Here is a 15,315-nt window from a genome sequence, read left to right as displayed (position 1 = left end):
CAGATTTAACACACCTGTCTGTGGGGACAATATTGTGCCTGAACTATAGTGTGTGTGGTGTGTGCGTTAGAACAGAGAGTGCAGCAGGAAGAGGATGTGAGAGTATTACTCACAGGAAGTGCCTCAGCCTTGTCCAGATACACCGCTAAGATGGCTGATGAGGGCGGCTTTGCTGTTTTACTCACCACACTTTCATTTCTCTTCAGAACCTGAGAGAGAGAGAGAAAGACAAAAAAAATGAGCGCAAAGTAGGGAGGAGCAAACCGACTGCAAGACATTCTGTTTGCCAAGTGTGCAAAGTAAGCTTTCAATCTCTAAAGACGTTTGAAGTTTCCTGGGATTGGTTAACGGGTGGAGTAGACGAGCACACTGTTTGCATGTGTGTTGAACAGAACACCTGTGCTCTGTGTTCTGTGTATGTGCAGTGTTGCAAGACCTCTTCCAGTCGTTCTGTGTCCGTTTCTAGCTTCAGCCACTCCAGTCTGAGATGAACCCGTCCTGTAGGGGTGTCCTTCAACGTGAACCACTAAGAAGGAGACATTAATACAGAAAAAATTACCGATGAGAGAACCTACAACAAAATTATGACTGATATGATGAAAAAAGACATCAATGTTCAATAAATAAGCTGGTCGTAATTGCAAAATAAATACAAGACTCACTGTGCTGAAATAAGGGCCCAGATCACCTTGTCAGGTTTTATTTTGCAATAATGAACATGTTACACATTTATTACAAATAAATCCTACTTTCAGCTAAAAATGTTTTATTATGTAAGAAAAGAGAGCATAGAGTGCTATGAGATCAGTGTTATTTTACTATTATTTATGTGCTATTATAGTATTCATAAATAATTTTAATTCTTTTTTTATTTTCAGTTTTTATTATAATTCAAGTATTTGTAATTGTGTGATGTACCTTAGTGATTTTTATTACTTTTTTCTATATCTTTGTTTTTTTTTTCAGTTTTAATTTTTTTAATTATTTCACCTTTAACTTTATTCCAAGAAAGTTTTATGAGGTTTATTTTATTTCAGCTTCATATCAATTACCGAAAAGTTTTAGTTTTAGTTGTAACACTGCAAAATCAGTATATTTGACTGGAGAATGCCATAATGAATAATAACTGCGATATACAAAAGATGGGTTATGATTTTAGTGCTTTGTAACAAATTGGTTTATTAATATAGAATTGATATAGAATTGATATATTGATATAGAATTCATATCATGTGCTGAAAGTTATGCATAGACTCACAGGAGAAAACAGTGCACTGGAATATTAATAAACTTTCTCACCTCATCCACTATTTTAGATTTCTTCACAATCCCCAAGTCTAATTTTGTTCTGCGCACAAGTGAAATAATGAGAATCAATGCAAAGATGAGAATAGTGCGAGATCAGAAAACAGCAAAAAACAAAGGTGAGTTTATGGTAATGATAGTTTATAGTTATAAGACATTACGAATTAATGTTTAGAAAATGAAACTCTGGAACAGATCTATATAAAAGAGGTCATATCATGATGCAAAACAACTTTTGGAATGAAAAAGTTTTTAGCTGCAACAAACCTTGACTAAAATTACACGTGAACTTCAGGGAAACAAAAATGTTATGAAAAGTAAGATATGACCCCTTTTAAAGAAGAAATGAGAGACAGTGATATGGTACCTGCCCAGGAAATCATCATGATCGGGATCTTTATCAAACACTTCCACCTCTAGCTCCTGACCAGGCACCTCATGAACGATGACCTGACAGACACACATGCATGCATGAAACACCAAACACACACCTACAGTAACAGCATGAGTAATCAAAGACAAAATGTGGTGTAAATGGCTCTACATCTGAGCTGAAAGACACAGATACACATGAGAATAAGATGTTTATCACATTCACATCATACATTGATATCAACTGGCTTATTGCTCTTTTGTTCTGATTATAATGTGCTGTCATTTTAACACACACCTCATACATTTCATCCCATTTGGGACTGAGCGTGTTGTCCAGATGGCGGGATTTGAAGGTTTGCGGGCCGACTCTGAGCAGGGCATACGGGTCAGACATACCCGCCATCACAGTGTTATCCTTCGAAGCCAGGTCATCAGCCTCCACCAGGTGAATGCGCACAACTCCCTTCATAAAGAAGGATGCACAGAATGAGATTGCAGGGCAGAAAAAGGTTTTTTTTTTTTTTTTTTTTTTTAATCAAATCAGCATATTAGAATGATTTCTGAAGAATCAAGTGGCACTGAAGACTGGAGTAATGATGGTTTACCATCACTAAATTATATTAAATATATATTCAAAAAAATGTGATTTTAAATTGTAATAATATTAAACAATATTACTGTTTTTACTATATTTGAAAAAATAAATGCAGACTTGGTGGGCCCAAACTATTTCAATTGCAAAAACCAAAGTATTATGTATCTGAGTGTTGTTGCTTTGAATGTTGATTCTAATGTGTATATGTGCATTTGTAAAGGTGTGTGTGTGTGTTACCCTTGGTAAAGGGCACCGCAGCTGTGCCACATGTAGGTTTGCCACTAGAGGAACAGTGAGACGATTGGGCAGAACCAGGAACGAAGCAATCGTGTCCATGATCATAGTATCTGACATCACACTGAGAGAAAGAACCAGACATAGAAGGTGTGAAACAGATCAGCTCAGGACAGTGAGTGAACTGAACCCAATAACATCTTATTGTGTATCTGTAATGTGTCTCTGTAACTCACTTGAGTCCTGGGATGTCCAGCAGGTTGGTCAAACCGGTCCAGTTAATGGTCAGTTTCTAACAAAAAAAAAAAAGGCAAAGGAGAAGATTACATGATTCTGACAAAACTAACATTCTGACTTGAGTACTAATGAAATAATAAACACTTAAAAGGTTCCAGAAATGCTTAAAGAGAGAAGAACCCAAAAATGTTATATAAAATTGGGTAGCACTTTTTACAGTCCTGTTCTACATGTACATACTATGTACTTATTTTAGTAATCACAATAACTGGGAATAACTAGGTATTAAACCAGAACCTGCCTCTAAACCTAACCTCAACCCATGCGGTTACCTTATATCACCCTACGTAAGTACACGTAAATGCACATATTGTAAAATAAAGTACAACCGAAAATCGTTTAAAATTGTTCCCAAACATAAAATATTTACTTGAAGTACCCCCTGAGATTTTACACAACACATTTGCATATTTATGGTACTCTGATGTTGGTAAATGGTCACATGACAATTGACAAATAGGTAAACAAACAAACAAACAAGCAAAAAAGTGATTATTAGAAAAATTATTTATTGTAATTTTACTGTTTACATACCCAAGTTTGGGAAACCCCGTACTACTATTTTTGAAAATCCCTTGATGTCATGCAACAACATTTTTATATCCAAAGAACCATCTAGTCAACTCAAGAAACATATACAGCCATAGAACCTCTGAAGAACCCTTATTATATTATATATTATATACACAACTTACAGGTCTCTGAATGAAGAACATGGTCACAGCGCCCACGATTGGGACGTCACCGATCAGCGGCTCCAAAATCACACGCATCATTCCATGAAGCTGAGAGAACAAACGAAAATGAAGTAAACCTGCACACCGTGTCTACAACGGACGCGAGCGGAGGGGTGCAACAAGACAAAACACTATAGAACTCATGGTCTACACTGGATGCGGCAGTTGCGACAAATCCCCGACATAAAATTGCTGCTGCGTTCTATTTATGATGTATTGACACAATTTTCAAATTATTTTCAATGGTCACTTTGTCGTGTCTTGAGCTGCTGCGGCGCGGCGTGACAACTGTCACGTCCGGTGTAGACACGGTGCAAATAAAATGAAATTTATTCATTAATTAATTGGGACCGTCACAAACGCAGAATCTCACCTGTATTCCCTTCACACCAGCCTTGCAGAAATACCTCTTCACCTCCACGTTTATTTCAACATCCCCCACATAACTGGGAAAAGATGGCAGAGAGGAAATTTTTAACCCCTCACAAATAAATTCTTTAATGACCTTAAACATTCGGCTGAATTGGTCCCGGCTAACTAAACACTAAACTAAAATGAACTGAAATTGAGGCTTTCAGGAGGATGTACTCTCATTTTTGCTCTGAATAAACTCAAGTCAGGCAGCAGTTTGACAGCTTGTGAAATACAGACACAATATCAAGTACACAAGAGTTCTGAATCGCTCCCTGAGAGACAACAGACAATTCATTCATTACAGGACCTCATTTATGCAGAGAATCTCAAATGCAGATGTAGAGCTGTGTGGGTCACCTGATGTAAACGTCAAGCAGAATTTGACCTTTCTCATTTTCTGCATGGGCCTTCACTCCAACCACCTTCATCGGCTGCAAAATGAAAGAAAGTTCTAGAATAAAAATGTAAAAATATGCAGGCAATACTGTAATATCAAGCAAAATTGGTAAATATTGATATTATTCTATAATTCTATAATAGAATAGTTCCGGTATTCCAAAATTTAAGTTAATATTTTAACTTTGAATTTCTTAACTACAAGGATTCCCAAACATCAGACCTAAAATATTTACTTGATGCACCTGAGAATTAATATTTTAATAATTCAACAACACATTTCCATGTTAAAGGTTCTCTTTAAACTTGTGAATTGTCATGCATTTGAGTGTTAATGTTTTTATTTTTAATTGTGAATTTTCATTTTTAATGGTTGTGTTTAAAAACTTTTCTTCCATATACCACTTGTTCGGATCATCAAAATTTTACTGCAGTATACATTAGAGTCTTGCATTTTTTTCATTTATATGCGGTGCTATTGCTGATGATCGCATTACTTATCACACCTGCATATTTTGTTCACATAAGAGATCGCATCTCTGCTTTTTTTTCGTCCACATTGAATACGGTGTTTTTTGTAATTTCGGGAGGTTAGGAAAATCAAATTTTTGTACTCGTTCAGAAGATGTGCATAAATCCAGTAAGTAGCTTCCATCACACCCCAAAGTGTATATACCAGTTCAGAATACACGTAACAAAGCCGTTTCATTTGTAAAAACTTGTCAATGGCGGGGAAGCGTTGTCTTCTAAATGATGAGATAACACGTCATGGCGGGGAAAGAGTTAACATCAAAATTTCACTCTTGTCTTAACAGGACGTATGCCATGAGGCATCAGAGGTTGATAACACTCTCAAGAGCATTTATTTAAACAGAATGCTTGTTCTGACATGTTTCAGTGCACTTTGGTGGATTGAGATGTGTGAGAATGTTGCACTGGAATATTATTACTTGCGTAGCAGTGAGTGAGAGAGTGTGCGTGTATGACCTTGCCACCAAAGTCGACCTTCGTGAAGCTGAGCGTCTGCAGATGAGAGCTGGAGCCGCGGATGGATGGAGCAATGGTTTCCGTCAGCAGCTTCTCCAAATACTGACCGATATATGGCCAGGCCTGCTGGATAACCTTGAAAAACAGACAGGAAGAGTAAGAGTGTGTCATATTTTATGTCAGAGCATGTCAGGTTTTTTTTTTTTTTTTTGATTACACACTGTTCATGAAATGTTTTTTTTTGTTGTTTTTTTTTTTACAACCTGTTTCACAATGTTTAGAGAACATTCGAAAGCAACATTCTCATTATGTTTGAAAAATGATCAAATGGAATGTTCCTCTAAAGCTCGTATAACTGATGTCTGTTCTCTGCTCTGCTTGCAGCTGTTTTCACCGAGCCATTTGTGTTTGCCTTGTCACTATAGCGACCTGTTGTTGTTTGCGAAGGTTAAGAGCTGATAACAGAAGCTAAAGCACCAGTTGCCAGGGTGTTTTTTTCGGATTGTTCATTGCATGAGCAAACCACAGGTTTTAGAAATAGCACTGTGACTCATGCACAAACCTCATGACCACGGGGGTTGGGATGAATGCCAGTGTAAAATGTCTGCCTCGTGAATCACTGATAAAGAACGTCAGGCCTAAATATCAGATTTTTAGAATCAGACTACCACTGAAATGGGCTGAGCTTCATCGCAAAGAAGGACAAATGCGATAAAGAATTTAGGAAGGGATATATCTATATATGCTCCTCCTTGTTTTTGTCTCTCAGTGAGTAAATCTCAAGAAGAAAACTTCATTTCAACCCCAAAACCATTTTTTATATAATTTACCAAACTCTATTTTGCATAAATATACCATTAATACTAAATATTTTTTAAAGAAAGCATTATGCATGTATCTATGCATTATGTTGTCTTTTATTATTATCACTTGGGTTCGATTACCATTTTTTTAAATGCATTTTTGTTATCATTAATTTTGTCTTTTATTATCATTATAAGGAGGGTTTTTATCTTTAATTGTATGCTATATTAATTGTGGTATTTTGGTGCTTATTGCAATTATTTTTATTGTGAAGCACTTGGAGATGCATACAGAAAATAAACTACATGAGTAAATTCTATTATTATTATTATTATTATTATTATTGTTGTTGTTGTTATAGATTTGGAGATGCGAAAGGACAATAAAAAAATCAGTGCAACTGATCTACTAATTCAAAGGCATGAAAATATGTTAGTTGCATTAGTGTTTAGTTAAGAATGGATATGTAATAATAGCTTATGCAGCTTTTGTTCACAAGATACGTGTGTGTGTTGGATATGTAATAATAGCTTATGCAGCTTTGTGTGTGTTGTGTGTATCGTGTGGTCTGTTTTGACATAAGGGAGGGTCATACGGAAGGGTTGGGTGGGGTTTAAAGGCACAGTACAGGAATTCATGGGATTACAGGCTTTTAATTTTACATGTGGCATCTCAATGAACAAACGTCAACCAAAATGTTTGTTGATTTACCTTGTTTAGCCATTCAACCTTCTCCACATCTGGAAAATTGACCTAAAAAAAAAAAAAGAAAGAAAAAATATTTAACAGATTTCTAAGCGCAAAGTCTGTAAATGCATATGAGCTTCAAAGTGCCACTACAACAATCTTCAACAGAGGATGTGGTTATAAAGAAGAAAAAACAGCACATACAACCACCTCAGTCTATCACCAACGTTTATCCTTTATCATTTCTTTCTTAAATAACAATAACATATACTATTTGCAATGTAGAATTAGATTTCTCCTGGATAAAAAAAAAAAATATCTCTTTTAAAAATTGAATGAATGAATGAATAAATGTTTTGTTTTATTTAAATGCATTTGGATTTATCTATATTTTTAACACTTTTTTCCCAATGGATAATATGCATCGCTTGTTTCAACACACGACAGCCATGAGAGATGACCATATATAGAATAAACTCTTTTATGGAAGCATCTACTGTGCACATGTGGAGGAGATGACAAAGCAACAGTGTAGGCCTATTCAGAATGGTTTGGGCTGTGGGCATTCTGCCAAGTATGCAGCACCTAGTATGCAGTATACCACCAATACAGCGCCACCTTCAGCTCAAATAATGTTCTCTCTCCAGACCACTCCTACTCTTCAGCAGCACGAATCTATTCGTTCGAACGGTTTGTTTCAATGAAGTGGTTCAAAAAATAATTCACCGTGACTGATTCTTTTGAGTCACCACTCAAAAGAGGAGTCAGGCTAAGCAATGTGTTTCACTTTTTAACAGCAAAAGAGGTTGTTCTGTTAAATACGACCGTTTGTCACTATGTTCTCGAGTGGGTTGCGTCAAATGGTAGAGTTGTTTATGTCATTCTCCTCAGTTTTACTTCTTTGCTGCTTATCCTTTGCAGCAAACTGATTTCAAACGTCGTACGAATCTGAATCATTCAAATGAACAGATTCAAAAGAACCAATCGGTCGCGATTCGGACCTCACTTCGCCACTCTTTTCAGTTGTTTGTAGCTATGCAAATCTTTAACATTAACACGTTGTGTGTTTCACTTGTAGCATGAATACGTGTAGATTTATTCGGATGTTGTACATTAATAACAATAGGGTATTTTATTCAAAGAATAACAAAAGACACACTTTTGTGCATTCTTACCCAAGAAGGCAGGTCTCTTCTACTTCTAAATGATTTGGAGGATATGTATTCTTGTTCGTCGTTGACTAACTGTACAGCAGACTTCAGCCTCGCCTCCTTCGCCTCGCGAGTGTGTTTCCATCCTGCGTAAACCATCATCCCAAACACCACTAAACTAGTGCTCACCCGATAGTAACCAGCCAGGTAAACGGGCAAAAACGCAGTGAGACATTTGCCAAATGTCCATAAGATTGCCTTGGCATCAAGTAGTTTAGTTTTAGGGACGTCCATGTCTCCCGATGAAGTGTCCTGGGCTGGTTCTGTCTTCTTTTCCGTGTCAGAGTCATTTTTCGGCCCTGAATCAACGTGCGACATTGTGGTCTGTTGGTTTGTACGCAAATTTTTACAAAGCAATTGCGCGCAGCGATTTGCAACTCAAATCCAACATACGCTGTGACTTAATGTCGAGCGTTTTATTCGCGCATGGACTACAGGAAAGACTGCAGATGAATCGGATTTGCCCGATCACTACTGATCAATAAGTCAACCCGAGAAAGCCTCTTTTACCCTTCTTGCATGACGCTGTTTTTCCTTCTTGCAGTATCTCTGTCTGAAAACCCTGAAGTGTGGCCCGCACCGTTATTTAGGCGGATCCACGCCCACAGAAAAACGACGCAGTTGTGTAAAAAGGGGCGAAAACTTTGTTGGAAGCTGCAGCAGGCAGCTTCTTCCTTTAAAGCTTCTACCTTTACATCTCATGAGTCAGCTGTGACTAGACAAAATCTGATTTGAAGTACATTAAAAGCAATTCTGACTAGCTTTAGTGACTAAATACATAAAAAATGGAATGATAATAGCTAGTTTTATTCATGTTTGACTAGTCAAATCTAATAATCTAATGCAAGGTATCTGGAATATTGTTTTGCATTATGTATTAATTTGCATGCAAGATATCTAATGAATAATAAGTTATCTTTTATGGTTTATGTATCTGATTACATTTTGACTAGATAAAATCATTTGGCTAAAAACAAATCCTAAAGAAATGCTTATTAATCGTCCATCATAATAGTAAAACCTTTCCTAATGAATCAAAAAATTAGTTGGGACTTGCCAAAATTAAATATAAGATATCTGGAATGCATATTTGCCTAGTAATAGTTTACGTTTAAGATATCTATAATGCAATTTTGATTAGTCATAATTACAGGTGAACACATATAATGCAGTTTTGGCTAGTTTGAATAAAAAAAGTAATTATATATATAAGGACTTTCAATTTATCTAATGGGATCTTTTTGATTCTTTGTTTATCCAATTATGCATTAAATTTAAATTAAATTTAAATTTATGCATTTAGCAGACGCTTTTATCCAAAGCGACTCATAGTGCATTCAGGCTATCAATTTTTACCTATCATTAGCTATAGTCATGATTGCAAACAATTCTCTGATAGTGTAAACTATATAACAGATTTATTAAGCTGTTATTAATCTTTGAAATGAAATTCTACTGGTCAAAACTAGCTAGTAATGCTTTAAAGTAAAACAAGGCTGAAAATATAGACGCTCTGATACCAGCTGTTGGAAATCTGTATTTATGGACAAGTCATTCACATTAGGTTTCACATAATGGCTGCCAATATAGACACTATCCAGTTTGTCTGTTCCAGAGCATCCAGATGTGCTTGTGTGCTGCAGGCCTAATGCTGGTGGATTATCAGATTAAAGAAAGAAAGGAGCTTGAGAACTGGTCAAATTAAATACACTTTTCATGCTGGTACTTTTTGCATGATAACCCTAATAGTTAATCACTCCACCTTTAATCAGAGAGACCCCAAAGTTTCCCAAACTATATATATATTAGCTTAAAAACATCACAAGCAAACACTAAAATATGACAGTCCACTTATGAAAACTGATTATGAGCAATAAAATGATTTCCAGAGGTTTCCAGATAGAAAACATTATAAAATGCTGTGAATTTCCTATCTAACTTTTACATAAAACTGGCTACTCTGTTTTAATTTGGCACAAGGAAAATATTTTTAAACATAAGAAGTGAAACAGTGATCTAGTTACTCCCATATCTGTCTGTGGTGATCTGATCATAAATGAATATGCCTGAGAGTGCAAACAACGGACATTATGCTCAACAGAACACGAGAAAGTGATCAAACTCTTAAAATAAGTTTGGTTTGAGAAATATAATTTTTCATTAACATTTCAGAAAGATACCAAAGATGAACGAAACATGGCCAATATTTAGACAGAAAAATTCAGTTATTTAGTTTCCAAAAGAAAGAAAGAAAACATTTTTATGCCCACATATGATTTGTTGTGTGAAAAACCAAAACAAGAATCAATAATGGTGCTTAATGGGTCGGTTTCATTAATTTTGTGCAAAAGACCGATAATCAGTTCACACGAAAGCAATTCACAAAACAAACTTAAACTGACAGCTTACAAGTCAATTCACAATCCTGTAGTGATTAGCTGAATAGTTACATCTTTCAAAATGAGTTAATAAATGTCCCCAGTCTTTCTTTCGGCTCTCTTAAAGGCAGTCATCCGCTAAAGTGTGGCAAGAAAACTGAAATATGTTTCATATATTCATAAGCGAAGATCTGTATTTTGTCTCTACAGAAATCTGTAAGTTCCTTCAGTCAAAACAGACCCTTCACCTGAGAAACTTACCGTGTTATTAGTAAGTTAAACAAAAGGGTGTTAGGAGAAACATGAAAACATCTGTTCATACTAATGAGGCAAGGTTGTGATCCTCATACTCTGACTGGCGATGGGATACGACACCATCGGTGTGGTCGCGTGGCTCATCGTGATGCCCGGCAGCGGTTGTGCCATCGACACAGCGACCGGTGCTACCGAAACCGCAACAGGGGCCATGGAAACAGGTGGAGCCATTCCCTGGGCGATAGTCTGAGCGAGGGCGGCAGAGATGGGGTCGGGGTTCAGATGCGGAGGGGGTGCTGTAGGGGGCGCTGTATTGGCTGGAGGGGCGGTCGGGGCTCCAGACGGGGCCACCAGATCCTGCTGCGTGACGGGACGGGGCTGCAGACCAGCGCTGCTCAGAGTGGTGTGTGTCTGGGCAATGCCATGGTTGTAGGAGCTGACAGAACCAACAGGGGGCACCAGACTCTGCTCAGACGGAGCAGGGGTGGAGGACAGCGTCATCACTTTAGCCTGGCTTCGGAACCGGGCGTTCTGCTCCAGAAGCACCTCGTTGGTGGCTATGAGATTGGACACCTAGAGAAAATCAGGAAGGTGTGAGTTTTGAGAATTTAACTTGAAACTTCACATGAAAGACATGTGGGATGCTACACTTAAAAAATGATTCTGTCACAAATACAATTTGGAGATGATTTGCATGTTTTGTTTGCAGGATTTATAATGCAAAGGATGCGTCTCGATTGCATAATGCTTCTAAAAGATTTATAATAGAAGGAGGTCAGCAAAGATTTATTCATGCTCAAATCATTCAAAATCTGTATAATTTTCTGTCATCTGTGGAGTGGAAATGTAAAAAATGATCTATTGCAGAATGTCCAGTGTTTAAAAAGTAAAGTTAAAAATGGGACTGTCAATCTCCAAAAATGACAAAAACATAGGGATGCATTCTACATCGGTCTTATACATCATGTATCTGTACCTGCTATCACTCATCAAAAAACTGAAGTTAAATCCTTAGCTAATGTAAATGTAATCAAACTGAGTATTATTTTTTTACACTGAAAATTATAATGTTATGAACCCTCAATTCACTCGCTCCATATAAAACTACTTATATTTGTTTTATTTTTAGGTTATTTAGAAAAAATAATAGAGAATTTTAATATTGGTGACTCCCCACAAAAAAATCTGTTTTTATTGTGAACTAAAACTAAAACAAACTATTCAAATTAATTTTCATTTAAAAATGAAATGAACTAAATAAAAATAAATGATAGCCGAAGCACCAAAATTACTAAGATGCAAACTGAAAATGTAAAATTAAAAGCTCTTTCAAAATAGAAATACTATAATAGTATATAAATAACACTAAAATAATACTGTAAAAAAAAAAAAAAAGCACAATAAAACTGAAGAGTTCTTTTGCTAAAAATCTCCTCTGCTGTGGTTCTCAAATCTAGAGAACTACACACTAGGTTTGATGTGAAATGTCTTGTCGATTGATTCTTGCTTGTCTGGTCTTTCGCAAAAAATCAGGCACAATGTATCTCAAAGCACTGTATTTGACCAGAATGAGATTGGAAAGGTAAGGCAGTTTTTTTAAGTGACTTTTTTAGGACTATATCATTTTTGCAGCCCCAAACTCAACAGAGACAGAGATTTATCTTCCTTTGTATTTCACTGAAGAAAGGAAGGTTTGGAACAACATGAGAGTGAGTGAATGACTACATTTAACATGTGTTCACCTGTTTCTTAAGCTCCTCCACTCTCTTCCTGAGTAGGGAGTTCTCCTCTTCTAGTAAGCGGTACTCTAACGGTCGGGTCGACAGGGTGGTCTGAAGCCCCAGGTCATAATGTCCACCAGGGGTCCCATCAGTCAACCGCAGCCCCTCCAAACGCCGTCTCTTCAGCTGAAAGGCCGTGTGGTCGACAGGCACCTCCACCGGCCCCGCTTCAAACATACCGTTCTCAAACAGAGGGTCATAGACGGAGCAAGGGCCCCTGTCATAGCGCCGATGACCCGGCGTTGCCATCGACATGCAGCTGCTCAATGAGCCCCCACCTGCACCAGACATGCCCTGCTCTCTGCAGCCGCCCATGTTGGGACATCCCATTCCCATGTAGTTACCAACACCGCCGCCAACGAGGCCAGACATCCCGCCGCAGGCACCGGCAACACCTCCTGCTCCACCGCCGCTGGCGGTCACCATCCCACTGACGCCACCAGTGACACCCATCATACACCCGACTCCACCCCGGGACGGGGCTTCATACTCATAATCCTTCCTGACGTGCCGGAACTTGCACTTATTGCCTCGTTGGCACTCTCCTTTCAGGTAGTCCCTGCAAATAGGCACCTCTCCGCGGCTCAACGGGAGGTCGGTCGGAGACAATCCCAACCCGGCCGCCACCTTCCCCCTGAGCCGAAGCGGAAGCTCCCCAGTTTTCTTATAATAGTCCTCGTCTTCCTTCGAGCCATGCACGAATCTGCAGTTGGTGCGCACGCACTCTTTGTTCTGATGGTCGTGGCAGAAGATGAACTCGTTCTTCTGCACGCCCAAATCGGGAACCTCGTTGAAGTCCGGATGCCGGAAGCGGCAGCGTTTGCCGCGCTTGCACACGTTACGCAAAAAATCCCGGCAAACGCCATCCAGTCCCAAATCAGAACCAAATGCACCGTTTCCTAACGCCCCGCCGCCTCCCATGGCCCCTGGTCCGCCGTTACCCCCCACTGAACCACCAACTCCTGTCGCTCTCCCCTCGCCACCCGTCCCAGACCCTCCCTCGTCCCCGACCCCAGTGCCCACCCCCGTCCCGCCACCACCTGCCAGGTAGGCGCTATCCCGGTCAGGCATGGCGCTCGGCCCAGCGGGAATAGAACGCTGCGCTCATGTGGGAGACGGAGAGATGGAGGTCGTATGAGTGTTCAGAGGTATAGTGCAAGAAGGAGAAGAGCTCAGACTGTAGATGGATGCAGATCACAGATCCACCCCGGCGCCTGTGAATACAATAACAACAAATACAAATATATATATTGTACCAGAAGTATCATTATATAACTGCATTGGTAATTTAAAACAATGAATAATAAACTATTACTATATCTATTATTATTATTATTATTACTTGATTCCATTAAATATAAAGCAGCAAAACTGTTTTCAGCATTAATAAGAAGAAATGTTTCTTGAGCAGCAAATCATCATATTAGAATGATTTCTGAAGCATCATGTGACACTGAAGACTGGAGTAATGATGCTGAAAATTCAGCTTTGCATCACAGGAATACATTTCTATTTATAATATATTTAAATAGACAGGCAGATAATTTAATAAATATTTTAAATAAAATATATAAACAATTCTGTGTCGTATTCTGAATAAAAAAAAATATTTATTTTAATTTTACATTTTAATATTTAATATATTTTTAGCTTTTCATCAACTCATGAAACCTGATTAAACCATAAAAAAACAGTTTTATGTCTATTCACCTTTTCTGCATTTAATTCAGCCCGAGATGCATCACATAAAAACACAACTTCTGTTGTGTTGACCATTTCAGATTTAGGCATGACATACATATTTATCTTTTGAAACATTACACATTTTAAAATTAAAGTTCGAAAATCAGCCACCATGACTATATGTCATTCAACACCAAGAATAAAACTAGCCTGGCTAATATTTCCATTTCTTCAAAGCATTTATAATTATTCCTGGAAATTTAAATCTTGATTCAACATTTAACAAAAAGCAATTTGTTAAAGCAATTTAACTAAAAATACGATGATATTGTTATGATTTTATGTGGAAACAATATGTTTTGCGTGGTAACAGCATTCTCTGAAATACTATTTAGTAATATTTAATTAACACATGGTATATGAGTACATAATAATACATAAAAAAGTACTGTAATAGCAACATGGTAAAATGATAGATGATTATATGGCAATAACATGGGACTTAAATGTATGTACATTGGAAGTGACATGGAACTAAATGTAAAATATCATAAACTACGTAACTATTTTTTTGTAAATAAAATGCAATAATGCAAATGCAATCTTTAGCCTCGCCTATAATATTTTAGAAGATTATATAGTTTTATGCAATATTTGTAATAATTTCTAATAATAGCTACAGCAAAAAGCTGTCATGTCAAAGCGTGTATGGCGACACATTACACAGTGTTACAGAAGTAACCGGATATTGTTGACTGGTTCGTTTGTACATTATCTAGCCTAAATATGCAATATTCAATATTTAATCCACAACACACAAAACGTCGTCCACTCTTAGGGTCTCTGGCACAAAGGCCTGGATAAGGCGCATGCACAGAACGCAATGACAACAACTCACCCAGTGCACACAAGCAGTCGTGTCGGCCAGATTAATGGAAACGCAGTTGCACGACATTACTAAACATACGCATTGCGTATAAACTGACCGTGAGAAAGCTTACATTAGTACACAAGTTGGTCCATTAAACAACTTACGCTTTTCTTGTTCAAAGCACTTCCTGTGCGGTAGTACACTGGGAAAATGCACATCAAAATAAAAGACCTCTAATCAAGAAAAATAATGTGGCAATGTCTTGGTACAATGATAATGGTATTCATATGGTACACCAATGTAGT

At 37.7% G+C, this 15,315-nt stretch overlaps 2 protein-coding genes across 2 annotated transcripts in view; both read right to left on the bottom strand.

The window, feature by feature from the left end:
• esyt1b (extended synaptotagmin-like protein 1b) overlaps positions 1 to 8,676 on the bottom strand; it is a 36,453-nt gene extending 27,777 nt beyond the window's left edge. Inside the window, exons 1-13 of the mRNA XM_042725174.1 lie at positions 8,007 to 8,676; positions 6,856 to 6,897; positions 5,341 to 5,475; positions 4,315 to 4,388; positions 3,917 to 3,989; positions 3,502 to 3,591; positions 2,746 to 2,801; positions 2,513 to 2,633; positions 1,976 to 2,143; positions 1,673 to 1,755; positions 1,300 to 1,348; positions 437 to 526; positions 114 to 209 (exon numbers count right to left, since the gene is read on the bottom strand). Coding sequence (XP_042581108.1) covers positions 114 to 209; positions 437 to 526; positions 1,300 to 1,348; positions 1,673 to 1,755; positions 1,976 to 2,143; positions 2,513 to 2,633; positions 2,746 to 2,801; positions 3,502 to 3,591; positions 3,917 to 3,989; positions 4,315 to 4,388; positions 5,341 to 5,475; positions 6,856 to 6,897; positions 8,007 to 8,360 — 1,431 coding nt within the window. The 5' untranslated portion in view covers positions 8,361 to 8,676. The remainder of the gene's footprint in view (positions 1 to 113; positions 210 to 436; positions 527 to 1,299; positions 1,349 to 1,672; positions 1,756 to 1,975; positions 2,144 to 2,512; positions 2,634 to 2,745; positions 2,802 to 3,501; positions 3,592 to 3,916; positions 3,990 to 4,314; positions 4,389 to 5,340; positions 5,476 to 6,855; positions 6,898 to 8,006) is intronic.
• Positions 8,677 to 9,559: 883 nt separating this feature from the next.
• Positions 9,560 to 15,218, bottom strand: LOC109066523 (zinc finger CCCH domain-containing protein 10-like). The gene is made up of 3 exons (XM_019083545.2): positions 15,175 to 15,218; positions 12,418 to 13,670; positions 9,560 to 11,248 (listed from the first exon to the last, which is right to left on the bottom strand). The coding sequence occupies exons 2-3, from the start codon at positions 13,525 to 13,527 to the stop codon at positions 10,742 to 10,744; spliced, it is 1,617 nt and encodes a 538-aa protein (XP_018939090.2). The 5' UTR covers positions 13,528 to 13,670; positions 15,175 to 15,218; the 3' UTR covers positions 9,560 to 10,741.
• Positions 15,219 to 15,315: the final 97 nt, after the last annotated feature.

The sequence above is a fragment of the Cyprinus carpio genome, chromosome B6 (genome assembly GCF_018340385.1).
Source record: "Cyprinus carpio isolate SPL01 chromosome B6, ASM1834038v1, whole genome shotgun sequence".
In the NCBI taxonomy this organism is placed as follows: Eukaryota; Metazoa; Chordata; class Actinopteri; order Cypriniformes; family Cyprinidae; genus Cyprinus; species Cyprinus carpio.
This window is presented reverse-complemented; position numbering and strand designations above follow the sequence as displayed.